The sequence below is a fragment of the Callorhinchus milii genome, unplaced genomic scaffold, assembly GCF_018977255.1.
Source record: "Callorhinchus milii isolate IMCB2004 unplaced genomic scaffold, IMCB_Cmil_1.0 Scaffold384, whole genome shotgun sequence".
NCBI classification, from domain to species: Eukaryota; Metazoa; Chordata; class Chondrichthyes; order Chimaeriformes; family Callorhinchidae; genus Callorhinchus; species Callorhinchus milii.
The window spans coordinates 5,974-30,428 of record NW_024705125.1 but is presented as its reverse complement, the minus strand read 5'-3'; the positions used below and the strand labels follow the sequence as shown (position 1 = coordinate 30,428).

General features: G+C 44.4%; 1 protein-coding gene across 1 annotated transcript in view; it reads right to left on the bottom strand.

Moving 5' to 3' along the window:
• LOC121852069 (origin recognition complex subunit 4-like) overlaps positions 1-13,291 on the bottom strand; it is a 19,501-nt gene extending 6,210 nt beyond the window's left edge. Inside the window, exons 1-9 of the mRNA XM_042346183.1 lie at positions 13,185-13,291; positions 11,102-11,180; positions 10,552-10,628; positions 9,400-9,490; positions 8,945-9,020; positions 6,927-7,012; positions 6,573-6,621; positions 5,636-5,787; positions 2,647-2,820 (exon numbers count right to left, since the gene is read on the bottom strand). Of these exons, the coding sequence (XP_042202117.1) occupies positions 2,647-2,820; positions 5,636-5,787; positions 6,573-6,621; positions 6,927-7,012; positions 8,945-9,020; positions 9,400-9,490; positions 10,552-10,628; positions 11,102-11,180; positions 13,185-13,291 (891 nt within the window). The remainder of the gene's footprint in view (positions 1-2,646; positions 2,821-5,635; positions 5,788-6,572; positions 6,622-6,926; positions 7,013-8,944; positions 9,021-9,399; positions 9,491-10,551; positions 10,629-11,101; positions 11,181-13,184) is intronic.
• Between the last annotated feature and the right edge of the window lie 11,164 nt (positions 13,292-24,455).

Here is a 24,455-nt window from a genome sequence, read left to right as displayed (position 1 = left end):
GTGTGTGTATAAAGGTTTTCACATTCCATGAAGTCCTTCCAATGTTATATCACTATTATTTTGGCCGTCTGTTGGAGAGACAAGGCCCTATGTACAGGTGACATTTCTACCAATTGCTCATTTTATTATGGTAGGCACTTTGGCTTTGTTTCGGGACACTTTTTCAGTGGATGTGATTGTCTGATATTGGTTAATGTCTATCGTAGTCGTGGCTGGTTGTGGTGATGCGTGGAGGTGATGGAGGTGGGTGGTGGTTGTGGGGTGTTGCAGGTGAATGTCTGTGACAGTGGTGGGTTGGTTGTGATGTCGCGTGGAGGCGGCGGGTGACGGCTGTGGGGTTTTGATGGCGATTGCGACAGTGGGGAACGGGGTTGTAAGCGGTGGTTGAGCCGCTGCCGGTAGTGGCAGTGGAATGTGGGCGGCCATCTCGTGGGCACAGTATAGGAACCACCAAACCCGTGGCCACAAAATGTGCTTCATTCTCTGCACGTGTCATCTCCATGGCAACCTCACAGCAACCTCTCGTTTGCCTGGAAAGCTACACAATGGGACCAATTAACCACGGCTAATTGGATTTGTACCACAAATGAGCTTCCACTAAGATTGGAATTATATAGTCAGGATAATATATTAGGCGGGATAAGGACGCACACTCCCACACAATCTAAATAGTCAGTAGGGTGTGACATCCCTTTAAATAAACGAAAAGGGTCAATACGTTGCATATTCATCTCAATGTAATGGCTGTCAAGATTTGTTTTCATTTCTTAGACTTGCAGTGTATAATGCAGTGCTGCATTTATTAATTACAAATTGCATTATATGGCATGTTAAAATGTATTGCCTTCTAACTCATTGTTCACAATCTGCACTAAATTATGGCCTTCACACGTAGGTTTGTATGTTTGTTGAACTTCTTTCGCACCGTACGTAACCAGCCGTGCTAATCGGAGGTGTGCTGCACGCGTATGGCAGGGTTTTAATGGTGGCTAAGGGTTATGTAATTGCGGACGCAATTGGGCAGAGGGGTCTCTACAAACTGGGACAATGACGAGAGGCAAAGTCGAATATGAATAAAGTCGCAGACAGGGATAACTCATCGTGTTTTAGAGTCCAAACAATATTTTAAAAACGTGCCAATTAGTTACTCACTCACCGCACTGGTGTTGTGGAGAGTAAACCCACAACAGTTACAATGAGTACGCCGTTTCACTGGTTATTACAACCAGCTTCATCACGCGAAAGCCTAAGTGTTAAAATGCTTTAAAAGACTGCAGCGCACTGAGGAAGACCAAACATGGTAATTGGTTATTTATATGTATGTACGTGTATAATATAAATATTTAAAAATACTTTTTTTTAAACACGCTTTAGTGAAATGTACCATACTCGTAATGGCAAACTTCACGACTCCAGGAAGTGGCCACAAACTTGCCATAACGTAAGGGGCAGTGGTGATTTACAGCCAACGTCAGTTGTGCGTGGATAATTAGACCGAAGCCGAACATAACATAAAAAATCATGTAATTTTTTTTTTTTTATAGAATAAAGTATTGTCATCAATATGACATAAGTATACCAAGTTTGCAGTCGATACCTCATTACCACATTGGGAAGTGGGTTCAAATTGAGTTACAAGATTTGAGGATACTACGACAACAACAACAGACAGTGAGTTCATAGAAAGCGAGTAATAAATATACGTACCGAGTTCACGAATTCGTAGACTGACAGTATGGGGTTACGTTGCAGGACAAGAGTGCAGAGTCCAGAGACGGTCGTTGAGTGGGGACCTAGAGATTGTATTGTAAGAGTGCACCGGGGATGTTGGGTGCTGTCTGTGCAACACGGTCAATGTGGGATTAGGCAGAAGTGACGGCGGTATATGGAGGCATCGGTGCCATGGGGCATGATGACCTGTCGACAACGATAACGCTCTGCATGTTTTTTTTAGGGTTTATGATTCGTGCTGATTATTTTCTCGATTACAGACCCCGGTACAAATTGTGTTATAACCATAACTGCAATTTTACGATGTTTACACCGATCTTTTGTGTTATTTCAGTCGGAACTACACCGCATGCCCAGTGTTAACGCGCACCGAATGCTTATGTAGGTGGGTAACGTGACCTCAAGGATTCCGGCCACTTCAACCATCAGTTCACTCAATTCAACACAAGATTTTTTTTATAAGCAATGCAGTGCATTCATGCTACCTAATGGATGCCAGCACTGAGGGGGATGAGAAAAATGCGCTCTTGGAAAGTCGCACAAAGGCCACTGGGCCACATCCCGGTGCACTTGACATGTGCCACACGCTAAAACGAATCTATTTAATTTTTTTTACCAGATAAGGCCCACCGAGCTGTATAGCTCTTTTTAGAAGCGACCTGGCTATCACGAATGATAGCTAAACAAAGTGGCTTATCACGTGGAAATTTATAACAGCCAAATCCTCTAAAACACGTGTTTATTTTAAATGCGGAGGGACAAACCAAGCACGGAGAGAGAGACGTACAAACTCCAAATATATAGCAGGAGTTCAAGGTCGGGATCGAAGCTACTACCTCCTGCATACCGGACAAGGGAGTTAAACATCTCGCCACCGTGCGTCACCCTCGGGTGGTCGGGCTCCGCAAGCCTCACCTGGACGCTGTCGTTCCAACTTTTGGCGAAAGCGACGTCCGGAAAGGCCTGCGGCAGCGTAAGCGTCTGGCAGAACGCGGCGACGTAGTCGTCAAACTTGGGGCAGGGGAAGACGTGGATCTGCCGATGGGAGAAGCGCGACTTCACACGCTTCTCCAGCAGCTCCAGCACATCCTGTGGGCGGAGGCCGCAGGGAACTCGGCGTTAGCCACGCGACGCGCCCACGGCAACCGGGGCCGGACGGGGTGGAAGGTGGTCGCGTCCCCGGTGGGATCGTGAACTTCACACATTTCCAAGGCCTCATTCCACATGTATCCTTTGTGCACGTAATTTTATTTTATTACCATGGACTATGATTGAACACATTTTCCTGTTGCTTTTCCTTGCCAGTATGGGTCACGTTATGTTTTAAAGATATTTATGGCTGCTGTTGACTTAAGAAGTCTCCATCTTTTATTGTACTGTAAACGGAAAAAAACTTAATCAAATAATCCTGCTGTAAAAATTTGATAATGCTTCCTTTGAACTGAAAATCCACTCTTTGTTTTACCACACCTATGCACAGCTGTGGACGTTCCCATGGTCCCTTGTATTCAACTCGACCGCAATCCTCTTTTAAACCTTTTTATGCAACGTACATTTTGACCCCCCACCCTAGGGATGTGGAATTTCGACTGCTGGCACAACACCGCTAAATGAGACGAGCATTGGCCAGCACCCACCTGTGTGGGAATACAATTCTACTTGACTTTAGTAACTCGCCCGACAACTAACCCTCAAGTCAGCAGAGGCATTCGAGTTGTTCTGATTAAATACATTTCAGTCAAAGTGTCTCCCTGCTCAAACAGGAACGAGGGCAGTGCTCATCTCAAATTCACAGCCATGAGTCAGCAGTGGAAATCACACATTTATCTTGCAGGGGCCAGTCTCTCTATGGGAAAACTAATGCTAAACACTGTTATCGAGCTTCATGAAGCCTGCGAGCGAGTGATTAACCAGAAGTCGGGATACGTGACGCTCAGCAGTGGGCCAAGGCGGTTGATTAATCAGTACGTAACTGAGCCCAAGGCGCGCACACACACACACACAGCCAGACCAGCTGAGAGGGCCCACTTCCCACTATAGCCAACGGTGCTCCAGCAACCGTCGGATATCTGTGAATAAAAACCTTTCACCCACAAACTTCCTCATCTGATCGAGCCTGCAACAGCGGTTGGTTAATTTTAAGAGACCGTTAAGCAAATTGCCATGCGGGTTTCCTCATCATTAGCACGCTTGCTATCAAGCCAAACACATTTAAAAGTTTGGTGATTTTAATTAAATTCAATAGGTTCCTGCATTTCCAATAAAACAAGATTCAAAGTGGTCCAAGGGTGTCCACTAGAGGGCATGCTAAGCCTGTGAGAATCCCCTGAAAGTAAATGGAATTTTTTTTAACACGATATCCTGCAGGCATTGCCTACGGTGGAATCGTGGAATTCAAATACGATTCCTGCAGCAATCACCCAGCACTTACAATATCGAGTGCATCTAGTCAAATGCCCAGTTACTTAAGATAATAAAAATGTTCAGCAATGAGCTGCATAAGTTGTGAAATTATATTGCATAAGGATTCAATTACCGGAAGGCTTTAGGGCTCATGAAAGTTAACCATTCGCAGCCAGTCCCCGACTTACAAACACCAGACTTACGAAGCATGAAACACACGAACGAGCTTCCATAACTTGTACATTTTTAACCGTCCAACTTGCAAATGTGAGCTCGCACTTGTGAACCGAACCGCATAACTATTTGGTTCAGCAAATGTACAATATTTATTCTTAATTATAAGTTTAACAATGCTTCCATTTTTTGTTGAACTGTAACACATTTCATAACACTGACCGTTTGGGCATTTAAACACAGTGCATTATTGCATTCCGATTTTAAGAACCGTTCGACTTATAAACGTGGCATGTGGGTAACATGGACATATTTGAGTCCTATTTAGGCATATTGCTACGTTGTGTTCATTATGGGGCGCATAAATGATGATTGTTTCTTATGGCCATTTTTAAAATCGTTATTTACGTATTAATATTAATCTTTTATTTGTTTTATTTGATAAGTATTGTTTTTTTTTTATTATCTGTTTAAGGGACTGGCTAATTGATTTGCAGCATTGTGGGATGCAATTGCATGCATGACGCTATGTAAAATGAAACTTATTCTTTTTTTTATCAATTTCTGTTTTCCAAAGGCTCTCCACCGTGGCACCACCCCATTCTCTTCAATGTGCCCTATTCTCTTCAGCGATCTTGTCAATGTCTGCGGGCACGAAGGCCGAGCTTGGACAGCACTCGGATGGGCAACTACTATGCACGGGGCGTTGTTGTTATAGGGTGTGTCTACAGGGTGGGCAGCAGAGGGCAGTGCAACACAAACTGCTGCCTTGTAAGTCTATACACTGCCTATCTTCACCGACTGCCCAGGATGGTAAAGTGTGGTCAAATAACCCCACGGAGTAGGGAAGCCTTCATCTAGCAATGGATTGACAAAAGGAGATGCTGCACACGTGTATATATATACACACCCATGGTGTCCACATAGACTCATCAACACGACTGCAGTGAACCCATTCATACAGCTTGGAGGACAAAGGTCGGGCGCCACAATGTTGAGATGTTAATTATCTCACCTGGTGTACAGGAGGTCGTGGCTCGATCCCGACCCTCACGCTTGCATATTTGGAATGTGCACGTTCTTCCTGTGGTCGTGTGAATTTTTCTTCGGGTCCTCCGGATTTTCCCTCCCACATTTAGAATCGATATGCGTTTAGAGTATTTGATTGCTAAACATTTCCACGTGACAAGTCATTTCTTCGAGCTATCATTTGTGAGTGGTTCGCTTCTGAAAAAGCTATATATAGTTCAGTGGGCCTTACATGGTGAAATAAAAAAAAGCATAAAACACACGTAAACATTTGTAATGCGTTCACAACAGGACTTACCAAGCGGCATGTGAGTCCCACTACAGCAATGGGCGTCTGGGCAGACTTTGCCACGTCGAACAGGTTGTAGAGGAGTGCCTGGTTCTTGTGCTGGACGAACAGATCGAACTCCTCCAGCACAAACAGTACGGGGCGAGTACTGCTCCGCTCGCCTGCACACGACACAGTTTATTGGCAACGTACGGTGCGAGAGAAGATCAACATACATACATAGCATACAAACCCAGCTCCCGGTTTCCAGTTGCCATACCCACACGATGGCAACAATCTAAATCAGTGTTCTTCATTGCAAGGCCCGCGGGCCACTTACGGGCCTTGGTGGCCTTTAGTGCGGCCCTGACAATACTCAAATGTAAAAATACCCCCATCATGCTGTCAAACCCAATGGTTTCAAATGTGTGGCAGACCTCACACTGATGTCTTATCAGCCAAAGTGCCACCCCCCCCCCCCCCCCCCAAAAAAAATATGTAAAGAACACAATTAATGCGTCCGATGCAGAATGAAGATCGCCCCATAACCAGTTGTCAGTCATGAGTGTTGTTTGACTATACTTCATCACGCTGGTCAGCGTGGGTTGGTGCATGGGGTGGTCCGGTAAAGCTATCCATGGCCGGGAATCAGACCCATGTCACCCGATTCGTAGCAGTCTGCAAAGCAACGCACTACTGCTCCACACCACCTCACACAATGGGTGCTGCCTAATCCCAATTTAACTTCAGGGCTGCATTTCAATCTAATAGGATGATGGCTTGCCAACTGTAGAGGAATAAACGAGCGAATCAAACCCAACGAGAATTTTAACACCTTCTGGGCAGTATAATTCACTCCTTTGTCATATTAAAGCTGGTCATTTTTTTTTACTACGAGTGTGCCACTATTTAAATACATCAAGCTTTCATTTATCAAGAGGGACCCGAGACAATAGTTCACGCTTACCGCTTTTTAATGCTGTCAGCAAAAAGGTGAGATTCTCCGCAAAACTCCCCTGGAAGACAATTGGTGTACAACCTCGGTAAGACACTGTTCCACACCTTGGCAACTTCCAATTCCCCAGTCCCCCCACCAGCCAGCCTGGTCAGGGAGAGCTTTAGCAGTTAAAATACATTTGCACTTACGGTACGATAGAGCCGAACACTAATAAAGCTCAAATTGTGCAAAACGCACTCCGACTCAATTACTTAACGGCTATTTGACGAATCACACAGTGGAGCAGCGACCGCGGGCATTTCAACACTGGCCCGGCACGCGGCATTGCTCGTACAATGAGAAGGACGTGGGTGTAAAGCTCACAAACACTTTGTCCCCGACTGTGTTCTCCAGCTGAAGCTGCCGCGTGATTTCCTCGAGTGAAATGCGGTCGTCCTTCTGCAGGAGGCCTGGACGACAGCCGAGCGCACAGCACGCGCGTGAGTAGAGGCACACCTCGTGGCATTATTACTCGCCTGCGGCTACACGCGCATGCACACACAGTGCGGTGAAAGCACCACTGCCACATTCACAAGCTGCACACTGCATTTGTAATTGCCAAGGCAATGATCCCCCATATCGCCTTTAACAGAATGTTGGGGCAAGCGCTGTTAGCGAGCACCTATGAAGGCTGGCAAGGCCCATGAGGGAGTGGCTGGCCAGCACCATGCCCCCGGCCAACTTTGCCTCTCCAGTGGCGATGTTTACACATCTCACCGGGTACTCATTTGAGACCGAGTTGACCTAGGGGAGGCCAGGACCGATTCAGATCATCGTCACTGGTGTTGGCCGTGAGCGGGAATAGAACTCGGGTCGCTGGGTTGTAGCGCAGCGTGCTCGAAGCAGAATCAGAATATTTATTCATACTGGAGGAATCTGATAAGCTATAGAGCTCATTTTCACAAATGTCCAGTTGGGGCCAGTAGGTACGTTACAACAACAAACAATACAAAAACATTACAGTAGTGCCAAGTACAATAAAGGTAAACAAATCACCCACAACATACAAATAAAATAAACCATCCCATTTCTAGCAGGCAAAGCCCACTGAGGTATGAACTTATTTTTCAGCAGCGACAAAGTGGCTAAACCATTGCAGTACAGCTCAACACACACACACGCACACTTTGTGACAATATGAAGTAAACAGGTTTGGTGGATTGTTTAATCACCAAAGTAATGTAACTTTTAATCCATGGACCAATGGGCAAACTCCATTAGTATGCTTTGGGTCTTTTGGTAAAGCCACGTAGATAGAACAAATATTTTTTTATTAGTTGTTCTATCTACGTGGCTTTACCGAAAGACCCAAAGAATATTAATTCCTACAGTCACGACAGCTTTAAGTCAAGATTTTAACTCCATTAGGTCCAGCAGCTTCCTCCACAGTCATTAAAGTTACAACCACTGTATGAGCAGTAAACAGTTTTTCATCCTCAGTATAGAAGGGTGCCCATTTACAGAAATGCGGACTTTGCACGACCGACTCACGGCAACCAAGCAAGGCTGACTTTTTTCAACGGTTTTACTTAACTTGATTCCTGTGTCGTGGTCAAATCGTCGTCAAATCTTGCAATCTACATTTCGTCCACTTCCCACTGTTCAATCAATCCCAATGTTGCACACGTACTCAGATCCGGTGACAATGCATGCCTGTATCAAATCGGCATCAATTAATCAATTAATTGCCTCCTTTAAAGCAATTAACATTTTGTATGGACGACTTATTAATTTTATACATTTGTGGCGGTCAAAAACGCCGCGGTCCCTAAACTCTGGAATCGCCTCGCCCAAGAAGCAGGCGCCACGTGTCTCAGGCGCACCTGCTCCAGTGTCAACGAGTTACGGAAGTAATCAATGAATTCAAGTAAGCGCTGATGTGGGAGCAGGCGCCGCATCATTGACATACTTCTTGACCGTGAATAAAACCGTTTTTAAAAAAACTTTTTTTAAGGAATTTATTATTATATTCTTGGTTCTTTCGGTAGTCACGTAGAAGGGAAATAATAAAGGAATAAAAATACAACATAATAAAATACAAATTTAATGTTACTTTATTATTTCCCTTCTACGTGACTTTACCAAAAGAACCAAGATATAAATCCCTGCAGTCACGAAAGCTTTAAATTGGAGTTTATTATTCTTATACTAATCTGATGGGGGAGGCACTATAATCATGTAGGTGGTCCTCCAATGCAGGACATTCTAATTTTTCCATTGTGATATTTTGCTGATATTGGACAATTCCTACCGTATGTAAGAGAAAAGAAGATTGCCCAGAGAAACCCATGACGATGTGCATGAACCCAATTCAGCGACACATGTAGATGAGTACCACCCACCGTTCAGATGAACCTGCATGAGGTTCTCTCGGATGGAGTTGTTTTCCAGCAGCTCCTTCAGCACGCCTTTCAGAAGCTGCAGCGGCAAAACCAAACAAATTAGCACCAAGGACCAGCCGCTAAACACCAGTGAGAAACGGTGAATGAACCAACATGTTTTCCCCTGGATATGTCCTTCTAACCTCTTTGCAATGTCCACATAGCCTGGAACAGTTACCATGTACCTATTGACATCGTCCATTAAAGGCAAATTCAACATTTTCATGGCAAGGGCCAGCCTATCAAAGGACAAACCCAGTTGTCAAAGGTGAACCAGGTTGCCCCTCAACTGGGAATTGAACTCGCAACGCCTCCTGACTGCGTGATGTTTGCCAACACGACACCACGCAACTGCATATACTGGGCCCCAATCCTCACGCGAACAACTTTATTTCAATAATCACAAGGGCCCTCACCATGGATTTTCCCGAGCCACGGGAGCCGACCACCAGCACGGAATTGCCTTCCCCCTGTGTGGCCGTTCGTTTGAGCATCTCCAGCAAGTGCCTGCCAACATGCACACAGGGACATGGGCAACGAGTGCCATTGCTGCTCAATATTGGGCCAAAACTCAATACAAGTCAAAGACAAACGTGATTCCCTGCTCAAATGACCATTGTGGCGGATCTCATCTCCGATGGAAACAATTGGTGGAAATTCCACGTGCCCAAGGCAGGTGCCAGTCATTGTATAATAGGGCAACCAATGTTGATTTCTCGTAGTAGTTAATCATTTTATTAATCCTGCAGAAAACCCTCCGAGAAAGATTTGAACTCGAACCCGGAGCACTGCACCTTTCAGCCAGATCCATAACGTCACAACAACTCCTTGTGAGAGGTGGAGGGCTTCCCGCATTTGGGTGGCCTTGTTTAAACCCCGTCAATTGACAGCGAGGGCCCATACGTTGCCTGGTAAGAGAAATGGTGTCAATCTGTGCTGAAGGAGCCTGAGTTTCACAAAAATAAATACAACTCTCTCTAGTTGTCTATCATCTATTTACACACAGATGCAGCCCAGCATGAAAAGGATTATACTCATCTGCCTGTGACAGCTAATTACTACTCAGTCACTATATTACATTTTACGACTGAAATGGCTCCAGCCATTAACGTCAGGAATATTCCTAAGCACTGCTTAAATGAAGACTCAATTTGCACTTAGATGTGCAAACCTCGATCGCTAATCGCTCTGAAAATGGATTACACAGCATCTTTCTCAAGCATTGCTGCTAAATACAGAAGACGAACGAATGCCTGTCATGAGGCTGTGAACGTGTCACTTGTAATGAGGTAGCCTTGCAGTCGGAGGCGACTCCACAAACGCAGTGGTCTTGTACACCAGGGAAATTATGCCGCTTTGATTAGGTGAGTGGAAATCTGGTTGGGCTGTCAAATTTCGTGATGAAATTCTATCAGAGTAGTTGTTTTACATTAAATTGAGCTCGATGTACATTTCAGGATAAAAAAAAATGTAATCGAGCTCCGCATCGTGAGATGGCACCCAGCGCCATCCAGCTGAAAAGAATAGAGCACGAATAAACGGCAAGATGATGCATGCGCAGTGCCTACTTGCGTTGGGGCTCCATGTACAACGGGATGCCGGTGAGCGCCCCATGGCACAGTCTTTCTCGCAGACACTTGTGCACCTGCGGAGCGGTGGCAAGTAACAACCACCGCAGTCACAATCTGCGCAGTTACACATGTTGACAGGGCATAATAAAAACGACGACAGAGGCGATTTGCTTTACACGAGTGAACGTATTCTGAAAACTACAGGAGGGAAGTAAAAGTTGACATAACTGGTGAACGTTACGAGGAAGGACTTGGGTAGATATTTCCTAGAGCGGTGCAACCTTTCATGTTAAAAAATGTCCCACCGAAGTGGACATCACAGAGCTACTCCTGACAGCCCTTAAAGTGGACCTTTGGTTTACAGATCATATGGGTATCCCTTTACCATCTGTTATGATTTCTTCGCTTTACAGTTAAACCGATATTTTGGCACAACTTTCCAACCATGAGTCAAGCACAACTAGCCATCAGTGCCATCTGGCTGGATAGAGACAGCAAGCATGTGGTTATGATACAATGCCAGAATAAACATTGTGGTAGTGCTGACCTCCGACACGCATTGATCCAGTGGTAACTCAGCATTTTTATTCTTTTTCTTGCTCATGGCAGCTCGTCGGGCGTTCACCCTGAAAGTCGCAGAATTAGTGTCAGTGATTCATCGTATAATCCAGAAACATAGGTAACCCCAGTCCTTCTAAACCAGTCAATTCCACATTATATTTGCTACTATCACCGCTGTTGCCACAATGGTGTTTTATTGAATATGGAAAAAGATGTGATAAATAACGTTCCCAGTAATTATCACCTGCAATGAAATCAATCAAGCCAAATGTGACAAGTGTGCTGTGGTGAAGTAATCACTCAATGTGTGTGCACGTTTTTGAGCGTACTGACACTGGGATGACTGTCATAATCAAGCATTGTCTTGCGGTCGCAACACCCATTGGGTTAGAGATGCATGAGCAATAACTGTTCCACTCACGCACTGTACTGTTCTTACCTCGTGTCTCAATATCATCACGTTATTCGTTCACGTCCGTTTCGACTTAGTATGTTTTAGCATGTAATGTATGCTAAAAAAAACGTTATTCTTTTGAGGCACATTGGTAATGCTGCTTTTTCATGATTAAGTTCAGCGTTCAAAAATCAATCCGACCGATTTTCCTGTAATAGCCGTCCTGAGCCCAAATTGGCATCATCCTTTGGGCCTTATCACGTCTTTGCATGGGGATCATTGATAACCAGAAACAAAATCTGCTCCGCTTGTTACGCTGTTGGCAGTCTTGACAATGCTGTTATTTAAGCATCTATATACACCAGCTAAATACTCTACACGGAAACCCGGAGGACAAGGAGAAGAAACCCACGCGCCCACGGGGAGAGAGACATGCAACTCCAAATATACAGCAGGCGTCAGGGTCGGGATCGACCTCCTTGTACACCAGGCGAGGAGCTAACATCTCCCCACCACGGCGCTTATGTACACATGAAGCAGAGCCAGATAGACTCCCAGAGGCCACGGTGGAAGTAGCGGTACCAGCAGTGGCCGCAATTACCAAAAACTAAGCGATGCCCTTCAGATTCCCGAAGCACGGGAGCAAAAGATAAGCACAAACTCTTTGCATACGAAGAGGCGAGCGCGCTTTGTGAATGCAGCGATGCAATCCGTTCACGTCTCAAGTCAACGAGCGGGTACCGCGCAAGATCACAACGCATGCACAAAAGGCGCTGGACGGCTTCGAATTCTGCTCGCGAGTGACGGGGGTTAAACAGCCGAGCAAAGAGCGGCGCATGTTCAAGTTCATTTATTAGGTATAGCCCTGTGAGCCATTCGGCTCTTGAATCGGGTGCAACCGCAACAAACAAAAACATGAACAAGAAACATCTTAAAGTGAATATGTGACTAAGTGTACCGTGAGGATGGCGGTGTGCTCGCCGGAGCCGAATTCCCACCTGGGAGCTACTGGCGCGACCTAGAGAAGCCGGCTTGTGGCGAGAATACCCCCGGTAGCGTCAGCGTGACAGCACCGCCACTACCACCGTCGCGACCACCGCTGTCCGCAATTCACCGCCAAAGTCGCGTGTCAGTTTCCCGCGCTTTTTACACTTCCGGGTAGCGACGTCACCAAGCGCGAGGCGCCGCTCGCTGCTGGACCAATGGGAGCGCAAAGCGTGGCCACGTGACTGGACCTGGTTGGACCCGACGATTATCGATTTAAAGGTTTCGTGATTGCAGGGATTTATTTTCTTGGTTCTTTCGGTAGAAGGGCAACAATAAAATAATACAAATAAAACAATAACTTGTATTACTTTAGTATTTCCCTTCTACGTGACTTTACCGAAAGAACCAAGAATATGATCATCCGGAATGTTTATTCAAACTGGAGGAATCCGTAAATACATGTTTTTTTGTTTGTTATATTGCGTTTAGAACGCGACACGTTCGTGAAAGCCAACGTGTGTTAAAGTGGAGGAATCCGATAAGCCGAAAAGCTATTTTTGTCCAGTAGGGGGGGCAGACGTTACAACAGCAAACAAAGCAAAAACACAATCATAACAAGGCCAATTTACCCGAAACGTCGCATCTTTTGTATTTTGTTTTTATTTTAAGGCCACTGTCAGTGACGAACATGGTTGTTTTTGTTTTTTCTTGCTTACGCACCACTGCCAACGCATCAACAGCAGCAGCATCACCAGATGATTCGTTTAAACATCTCAACCGGTAACGGATATCCATTGTAATTTATATGTATTCACGTGAAGGGCTCACGAGTAACGCCATCACATCTATGCCTCTATTTAAGGAACGAAACAGGAAGATTTCCCCACAAATCTGGCTGCCGCCTGATGATGCCGGTTGTAATTACTGCCGAAACGTCGTACTCGGATTGTAAATGTTGCAGTGGGTTTACTCTCCAATACACAACCGGCTGGTTGCTGTGCTAGTAACGAATTGGCATGTTCTGTTTACGTTACAAACTTTAATAATTGGCTATGTCGGGTGGTGGAGGGTTTAACGACACAACATTTATATTTACGCCTCTTAGAGATTCCTCTTGTCATGGAGTCCCGATCCTCGGGGTTGGTTGCCATGGAAACCGGATCTCTGATTCGGGACCCGGATCCCCCCGCCGGTTGCTATGGGAAACGCCTACCCCCTCTCCCCCAAGCCCCCACCCCCATGCCCCCACCTCCTCTCCCCCAGGCCCCCACCCCCTCTCTCCTACCCCCTCTCCCCCACGACCCTTCGTCACGCCCCACCCCCTCTCTCCCTTACCCCCTCTCCCCCATGCCCCCACCTCATTTCCCCCAGGCCCCCACCCCCTCACCCCCTCTCTTCTACCCCCTCTCTCCCATAACCCCTCCCCCACGCCCCAACCCCCTCTCCCTCACGCCCCTCCCCACGTCCCCTCCCCCACGATCTCACACCCCCCCACCCCCTTTTCCCCACGCCCCCTCCCTCAGGGCCACGCCCCTCCCCCCCACGCCCCACCCCCTTCTCTACCACGCCCCCCACGCCCCACCCCCCTTCGCCCCGCCCCCTCTCTACCACGCCCCCACCCCCCTTCGCCCCGCCCCCCCACCCCCTCTCTCCAGGCCCCCACCCCCTATCCCCGCAACTGTTTCCGGTCCTGCTCGCAAGCGGTCAATATGGCTGAGCTGTTCCCCAAGCTCCGTGTAAGACTCCGCGACGCCCGCGCGTTTCATGTCGACGGCCTCGGGGCGAGACGAGGCGCGGGTTTCCTCGCTAGCGGGGAGACGCCGGGTCCGCGGGGGAAAACGCGGGCGAGCCCTGTGCTCCCTGCGGGCGCCTCGCTGGGTCGGGCCCATTCCACACTCAGGCGAGCGAGCGCCTCGATGTGGATGTGGGCCCTCGTGGTCTTTGCCGCTGTTATTGTTTTTTTGATGTTATCTTGGTTGACGATCATAGCGGGGCGCGCCTTTATAAACTCGTTCGCGATGCACGATGCGTTTCGTGGTGGGCGAACGTTGCGCGCTCAAGTGTTTTTGGTTGAATCGTTTGGCGGGTTGGTTGGTGCCATACGCCAACTTGGATACCACAGGGACAGTAATGAGGCCTTCACTGTCGCTTTACCTCACCCACCCCGTGTCGCTCTCAAAGCTCGCATTTTCCTTCTCTCCCAATCTCATCCCCATCACTTTTCCTTCTTTGTGATCTCCATATATCCACACGTAAATTTTAATTTACCGTGTCATTCTATTTCTCCTCCCAAAAATTGCTATATGCGCATGCTTTCGGACGTGGACAACATTGTGTACTGTATGCATTGCATCTTGCGGTTTCGCTTTGTGCGCCCATGTTTTAGAACGCATACAGCGAGGGAAACCTCTACTCTGCTATCAGTCACCTGACTGGGTAAGAAAACCTGGTCGATGATTAATATCGTATTAAACTGACATTCCAAGTTATATTCCCATCCTTAATTTGAAGCTTTCGTGACTGCAGGAATCCATACTCTGGTTCTTTCGGTAAAGTCACGTAGGTAGAAAAAAATTCTGTTTTTTCTATCTACGTGACTTTACCGAAAAATAATATTTTTTTTCTACCTACATGACTTTACCGAAGAAACCAAAGAGTATGTATTCCCATCCTATTTAATAAATTATAGTTTTATCCATAGACTAGTCTGCTATCAAAACTGTATTGGAATGAGTGTACAGTATTACTAATCTGGCTAAGGAAGCATCAAGAAGCCTTTCTTTTTCGTGCAGAAGCCTTCTTTAAAGTATGACCTTATCACAAACTTTCAGAGTTTTGCTGATAGCTTTACTTTTTGGCCTCTGCTTGGCAACTGCATTTAAAATAGCAAAAGTCTTCAATCCCCTCTCACTTGCCTTGCCTTCCCATAACTATTTTATGTCAGTTTCGTTATCTAATACATTGCATGTGTTTCTGTTGATTTGAAGCCTATGCTTCCTGATGGCTTCAAGTACAAGGTGGTCAGTTATGAAGATGGTCCTGCTGAGCAATTTTGCTCAGAGTTGAGGGTGTCAATTGACAACAAAGACGCCACCTTGGATTGGATACGAAAGTTTGAAGCCACATCTATGGTGACATGGAGGATTCGCCACACATTTCCTGAAAGTGGCCGTAAGAATATCTTTAAGGTACGCATTGTTCATCTCCACTAAGTTGAATAAGTTAAACTATAAAAGTAACAATATTTTAACGAGGAATTTACATTTCCTATGAAACCAGAGAATGCCTGTGCATATGAGGAGATAACTCAAAGTCCAAACCGACTCGTCAGAATTAAATTTTCTTGTCTGCCATCTCAAAGTCTTATGAATTTGGTATGATCCACCGACTCTGTTTATATCTGAATTACATGCTTGTGTCTCCATGTCTGGTGTTGCAATCTTTGTTTTGCAACATGTACATCAAAACATAGTCCTTTAAAATAGTATACCAATTCTATGGCATGACAAGCACATCTCACCAATCGGTGCACTTGGATATGTCCAGTGTTTAATGCACATGTGTTTACACCAGTCTTGCACTCAAAAATGTAAAACAACTTTTTTAGGAACAATTACAGAATTGGACCAATATTAAAATACTGAATATAGTAGAACTTATGGCCATATTTGCATAGTGGTGATTGTTAATGTATGCAAAATGTGCTTTATGGTCAATTAAAAATGCCCATTTAAAGCTTCATCACATAAATATATAGTGCTGTTTATTATTGCCCATACAATAGTTTGCATTTTTAAATATGCAATTGTTTTTTGCCACTTTGAAGCGGCTAACACTTACAATTATATTTCAGAACAGTTATCGTTGCCAGCACAAGACTAATGTAAGGCGAAGCTTGGATGCCAAGAGGACTTACAGGACCAAAAACACCAACTGCCCTGCTGTGATGACCGTCATTCTGAAGCGCTTAATGGTGGTGGGAAAAAGCAGGTGAAGTGTTTTGAGGCTTTTATTTGCTATTTTTTAAGAAATATATTAACCATTCAATTAAGTACTCCAACCGAGTGCCACCTTGCCAGTTTTATTTATTTTCAATCAATATCTACGAATAAAGGTCAACATGTATAATAGTGGTTAATAGTTTAATGTGGATGTGTAGTACTGGGAAAATTGGACAAAGCGTTGTCTCTAATTGCCTAATTCTGCATTAAAGGTCCAAGGACAAGCTGTTGCCAGACTTTCCGCTGGTGGTGAAACTTACCTTCAAACACAATCACCCAATCAAGGCAGCAGACACCCTGAAATACCGGGACGTGGCAAAAGAAACTCGAGAGAAGTTGCTGAGGCTCTTCAAGTCGGGCTACACACCCTCGGTGGCACGCGACATGATGCAGGATGACCTACAGTTGGAGGCTGCCGATGAATACAGCCTCAAGGCATCTGACCGCTCGGTCTGCCCGGACATCAGCTTCTGCTTCAGGTGTCTGACCACGATGCTTGTTAGGGGAGGATGGTTACGTATGTGTCTCATTTGAGTGTAAGGCTGTGATTCTGTTTGCAGCGTGACTTCGTACAAAGTAGTATTTATTTTGTTAACCAAAAGGGTAATGCTCATTATTTTGGTAATGTAGAAAATCTTATTCGGTCTGTTATCTTTTAGTATATATGTACTGATTAAATACTTTCTTGTTTAGGCACATTGATTTGTTCCAGTTCATTATCAAATGCAGTTTTCTAAACACCCTCCAGATGTGCTTTCGTGAGGCTCCTTATTTCATTGTTCCGCTTTCAGTATCTTCTAGATATTTGTTGTCCAGTTTCCCCTCTCTGACTTTATTTAATTGCTTTATTAATAGGTGATGATTTTGAGAAAGCAATTCATAAACAGATCAATGTTAAGATTGTTTTAGAATCTTTGGGAAAATTTACTTTTTTATATTGAGACCTTTGTCATATTACTACATTTTATTAGCTATCAGTTGCTTTATCCATGCTCAAAAACATGCCATGTCTTTCCACAGTTTGTATTACCAATCATTCCAGAAGGTTCGCCGAATGAGCACCGGCAATGAAATGCTGCAGGATGTGTTGAGGCGTGCTGACGAGTACAACCAGGAGCTGGGCAAGGAGTGCGTCAGGATGCAGATGATCGGCGAGCAGAACTGTGTCATCGCCGTCTGCACTCCCTTCATGGCACGCGTCCACACGTTGGCACAGGCGGCAGACGTGGCATTCGTTGACTCCCCGGGTGGAATGGATCGTCGGCACTGCAAGATCTTCATCTTCCTGGCGCACTCGCCCGTTGGTGGATTGCCCTTGGGCTGCCTCATTACAACTCTGAGGCAGAGGAGGTCATCCTCACGGGCCTCAAGCTGCTGCAGTGCCTCTGGCCACCCAACGCATTCTGTGGGAGGGGCCCGTTTGTTGGGCCGCAGATTTTCATCGCCGACGACACCAAGGCGGAGATGAATGCGATTCGAGGCGCCTTCCCCGGCGTGCCGCTGCTGCTCAACATCTTCCATGTGCTGCAGGCGGCTTGGCGCTGGCTTTGGAACCGCATGGGTGAGGTCCCGATGGGGCATCGCTCTCAGCTCTTCTTCTGGGTGAAGCGTCTGATCCACGCCGAGACGATCAGTGACTTGACGGAGCAGCTGCAGCTAGCTCTGCAGTACCCACTAGTGGTGGAGCACACCAGATTCCAGCAGTACATCACCAAGCTGTTTGAATGGCAGAAGGAGTGGGTCCTGTGCTGCATCACTGGACTTCCATCACGTGAGGCAGCAATGAGAATCCTCAAAGACAAAGTACTCTACAGGTACAATCTATCAGTCTTTGACTTCATTTTATAGAGATGTATTTAATTATTTTGTGGAATTGTACACATAGGGGTTTTGCCTGTCTCATTCCTTGTTTGTTATGTCTGGATGGGTGGGTTGACTACCTGGCCTAATAGGGGATTGCTCACTGTCCCAAGGTGTGAATTTTAGCTGAACATTTCAGTTAGTACAGGATTCTATGCATTTGCGTTTTTTTATAATAGCCTTTATATGAACTCAATGACATATCCATTTAAGATGTTTATTTTATTTGAATTTACAGGAAAGCACTTGATACCAAAACGTGTATTATTACGTTTTAAATCTAAATTTGTTTTTAAACTTTTCTACTGTCAATACTATTGACAACAGTTTAATATCCAGTTCGTTTCCACTTTTACGCTGGATCCAATATAATTTGCTGCTTTCTTTGAATTTCCTTCATTGATAGTGAATCTGTCTGACTTGTAACTGCAGGACCAGGTCCTTGAACCTGCCGCAACTCCTGGACTTCACTGTGAATCGCATGAGCATGTACTACGAGAAGCGCATCTATGAGGTGTGCAACGGGCGCCTGGAGCACGCCGTCCTCAGCTGCTACGACCACCCAGGGGAGAGTCTGAGCATGGATTCAATTCTGCAGGCATGTTCAAACATGAGGGCACATGTGAAAAAAGAAAGTCAGTTCAGAGCTGAACTCTTCACTAGTTATGCATTCTGGCAAGTGGTTCGAAGATAAGTGATGTAATAATGTTCGACTTTTAGTTAGGGTTACAAATCGTTGTTTGGTGTTGATTTCATGCTCATCTTATAATCAGGGAGACGAAATGTTGTGCTGCATCCTTGCAATAGCTGTAATATCTGTGTAACTATTGAAACATGTATTTTGCTTGAACATTTATGAGAATGTATAGACTTGGTATATTGAACTAATAATAGATTAAACAAAAGTTATTAACATCGTAGGAAGTCAACGGTGTCATTATGTTTTATTATTTTAGATCGGACCATCAGAGTTCCGCATGCCAAGCACCACCAAGCCCGATGTGACGTTTGTGGTGGATACAAGTGCCTCCTGCTGCAGCTGCAGTTCTGGCATCAGTGGCGGGCCTTGCAAACACCAGTATGCCGTCATGAAGAAGTTTGGCGTTCAGTGCCCCAGCTTCTTGTCTGTTTCAGCAGAAGCAAAGCAGCAGATCTACAGAATTGCCACTGGTACGTACTTGAAAGGTATAGGAAGGGCAGTATTTAACATTAAATTGACATTAACATTGGGTGACCAATCCATGTCAAATTATAGAGTTGGTATCATTGAGAATCCTGGCTTAGCATTCCACTCAGCTACCAGGTAGTGAGACCATGGGCTCATTGTATTGACTAAGATGTAAAAAAGCCATTTAATACATTCTGAATTGGCTCTCTTTCTATGCCAGCTTGTGGAGTTACCTTTTTGAAGACTAAATGGGCATTGGATTTGCCTGCGATTTAGTCTAATCAGCTGGGTGGCGCTGTTTGGGCTTTTGACATTACGCTGGCAAACAGTGCTAAATGCTGGAACTGTCATTGATTCTGAGCACTTTTTTTCTTCCCACCTATCTAGACTGTTGGACCTCATACCTCCATCTGTCAAACATCTCCCACATCCATCATTTCCTTACCCCAACTATTGCAACTCGCTCCCCTACAGCCTCCCAAATTACCTCATCTCCAGACTTCACATGATACAAATTGCTGCTTCCAGACCGGCACCCATTAACTACCCCACATGACAATACTTCAATCCCTCCACTGATATCCAATCCTGGATCAGGTTAAAATTTGTCCTCAAGATCCTTGTCCCTCTCCACCTCTGCCCTCATTTCACAGTCCTTCCCTCTGTGTACTCTCCATTTTAGCATCCAAGGATTTCTGTCGAAACCCTCTCGTCAACCTTTGAATCAATTAGAGGTCGCAAATTTTTCCCTGATGTCACCATAGCTTGGAACTTCCTTCCCCCATTCCGTCTGGTGTTGACTCCCTGCATCTGTTTATGTCCAAGCTCAAGACCTTCCTTCTTCTCTCTGTGACTACCTCTCTTTTTAAAATATATATTCCCATCGTTTTTGTACATCATCTTCAAACGCTGTCACAGCTATATAATCCAAATTGTAATATAGGAAGGCTATAGTTTAAAATCCAGGTTAGGAGCTAACTCTACTTGTCATCCCTCAATGCCTTTACAATGTTGTGGAAAGCAATAATTATATTTGTGGAAGTAAACATTTTTCATCTTATGGAAAAACCAGCCCCCACCATATGAATGTGGAATTTCATATTGTCCATTAGCTATTGGTATTGTTCATCAAAGCAGATAGTAACATGATTTGAAAAGTTATGAATGCTTGTGATGTCACTTATAAGTTACTCCAGATGTTGCCCGGTTGCCTTAAGGAGATGCATGGTAAGAACCTGTTGGTTCGCTTTATGTATAGAGATTCATAATACAAATTCAACAAAAATATGCTTTGTAGTTAACATAACTTTGCTAAAATATATTTGCTTAAATTAAACACTCCTATATTATCCTGATTGTCAACATCTATGATATCTCACTGCTGAATTGGTCTCAGTTTGACAAGTTTAAAACGGATGACAAGCACTCATAAGTAACATGTATTCTATATTCTTGCTATTTCAGACTAATTATTTTTCTTGTCAAGTAGGAAAAAACGCAATGTCTCAAGTACAATTGCAATATAAATCATGCAAATGGTCATCACTGCCATACCTAGCTTCCCTTTCATACAAAAAATAACTCTTTAAAAGTGATTAGATAAATACAGCATTGCTTTCTTCAAAATTGTCAACTTATTTGAAATGTTTCAATGTGTTTTCTCATAACTGAACATATCCCAGCGTACTTCTATCTTTAGTGACGTGTAGCTAAATTTCATATTTATTGCTTTGTGCAGTGAGTATAAAAGTATTTTCCACATTAGAAATGTACACTTAAATAAATGTGCTCTAATGTGTTTTGCTAACACGTAAAATAGCAGATGGGCAACTGATGCATGTTGCTGCTTTTTCTACATGTGCTTAATGCACCCTGCAGACATGCTTTTAATGCATCAGCAGACTAATGCCTACTTACTGCCACAAAACTGCTGATAGCAATTACAAAAAACTGAACTATTTAAAGTGAATGAGAGAGTTAAATATAATTGGTTTAGTATTGTAATAAAATCGGCAATCTGTGTTGGCAGGCAAATCATTCTGTTGAGTTGGAACAATGTATAATTTTTCAGTAACCTATTAGCACAATGATTATCAAAATTATAGGTTGAATATTGTACTTGTATAATTTGTCACATTCTGATCTACCTGACTCTTAGTTTTTTTTACCCTCTTATGCATGGGTATTTTGCATTCCTCAAATATATTCCTATTCACAATAAATGCTGAAGGAGACTGCTTGAACATCCAAAATAAAAGCTTCCTCAAAGTGTTGTTGATGGTTCAGACTGTCCTGGATAAAGGGCCATTTATGTTATGAAAGTGGTTCAAATATTCTCCACCAATTCGCAGTCCTGATTCACTGGTGCAGATTCCACATTCCTTTTTTGGTTGATTAGCCTCTGTAGTACTGCCACATTACTTCCTTCGCTCAACCCCAGAGTTGATGGGCCGAGTTGATCCTAAACTTTGATTTGAAGTGTATAGTCTTGCTCTGCCACATAATGACTGAACCATCATTATACGGTTGAGAACTCTGAATTGAAAATCAGGGTAACAAGCTTTGCATTTGTGTCCCCTACAATATCCTGTCCATTTAAACCTGCACAGCAACATACAATTGCCAATGACCTTTAATGCCTTCTGTTGCTGGCGCAGGCTGTGCTGATGTACCGCTGGAGTGTTTCACAGTCCTGCAGTCGCCCACCACGTGCCACGTGGAAACGGAGACGGCAGCGTTCGCCGAGACTCCGGACGCTTCGCCCGTGGATGGCATCAGCGTGGTGGAGATAACCCAGCCGGCGAGCCCCACCGTCGTCACGGTGGCACACGGCGAGCTGCTGCAGTTGTGCTACCAGATGTTCCTGGAGAAGTCGGGCATCATGCTGCGAGATGATCCGGTGAACGGCGGCGCCGCCCTGCAAGTGTTCCTCGAGGGTCTCTCTAACATTCACACGGGCGCCGCCATGGTGTCCGCCCTGCGCAACTTTGGCAAATTCAGCGCCGATATGTCCCAGTGGTGAAAGCTTCGGCGCTCGCCCCCCGCCCGCAGGTGTTGCGTGGTTTCAAGGGGGCTGGAGTGCGTCAGACTTCTGTGTCGAATTGGGAAGAAGATGGAGAGCTCACAACGATATTAAAATACAAGCATGGCTTTTAGTCCGATCAATAATAAAATCTCTGCCGTGTTGATTATTTGGAAGGAAGTGCGGTTATTTGTAAGGATGACTTTTGTTATTGTCATGTTTTTTAGTTATAGCTAACAACCGTTTTAGTAATGGGTTTCATTTGCATTTTAAGTGCAAGTGAAAGGCTCCCATAATGAGCTATGCTTTAGTGGTATAATTGCCTGGGTGTACAAGTTGAGTTTGCATAGCAAAGTGCTATATATGTGCTGAAATTTGTAACAAGTCATTGCTCTGAAGCACTTGTAGATTCTATTCTGTATATGCATTGGCAAGATTATTACCTAATATGTAGCCTTCGAATTGGAGGTTGAAACATTGAGAACTGGAAATTAAAAGCAATGTAGAAGCAGGCTTCCTACCATGGCCCAGAATTTGTGGTGCTAAATTTTTCGTTATTTCTTTTGTTAGCAAGCCAAGATACCAGAAACAACTGATGCCTGTAGATTTTATTTTGCATAGAGCACTAGTAACTCAGCGAAGTAGCCATGCATTGAATCCTTGATTAGAATTGGTTATCGTTACGATGTATGCATCAAATTGTGCATGAGAGAATCGGATTTACATTTTATGCCAATTTACAAATGTTACTTTCAGGATAATGAAGATAACAAAACTAAAGAGACAATAATGAAAATATAGATTATTGAATCACACAACAATTCTGAATCATGACGATTCATTACGTGTCTTGGTGGGGTCTGGGGTGGTTGAGTAAATTGTGACATGTATTCTGCTAACCCAGCACAACAGTACATATGTAATTAGCTAAGAGAAGCAACTCCAGAATGATGCCAGCCTTGTCTAATCAGGTGGGAACCCTGAGTGATGGAGATCTTGATACTTTAATACGGAGTACTAATATTCATCCTGCAGGTGATACTATGTAAACTAAAACAATTAAAACTATAGAGCTTTTATTTTACCAGGTATAAGGTCCATTGAGCTATGTAGCTCTTTTTCAGAAGCGACCTGGCCACAAATGTTAACTCAACAAAGTGGCTTATGTGGAAATGTATACTCTTAAACTCATGTTTCCAAATGTGGAGAGAAATTTACACGACCACGTGGGGAACATGCAAACTCCAAATATATCGGCGTCGGGATTTAACCCACGACCTGTTTAGCAGGCGAGGTAGTTAATATCTCTCCAACATAGTGCCCCATGTGGTGATACGTACACTTAACTCGCAATCAAAAGGTTACGAGTACAAATCTTGGACAGAGGTTGACCTCGCCTATCATCCCTCAGGGATCATTAAAATCAGTAAATTTAGCATGGATTACATTTGTCAATCAGGACAGAATCTTTAACGCTGGTTTTAACGACATGGCACCCTTTCATAAAGTACTGTTCAGCACCCTTGTAATGGCCTGCCATATTGCGGCGCTACATATATGCTTACTGCACAATGTAATACTGTGCAAATGGCTCCCTTACAATTTGGGCAAACCAGTATTCTGTCATCAAATGTGAACCTATTATTAAGTGCGTACATCTTAAAACTTCCCTTTTCCAAATGTGTGGAATGGTCATGTTAGCATCATTTTTTTTATTTGTGATGTAAGGCAATATTAATTTATACTGCTATAGGATTTTTTTGCTGGTGTTCTATTACCAACTCTACTTGTAGGAATAGCCCTCAATATTATTAGAAGTCAATGTTTTATCACTCTTGGATCGTATGTTAAATAATGAAAGTCTGGTTGCCTAATCAAGAGTAACAATTATTAAACGCACAATTTGTG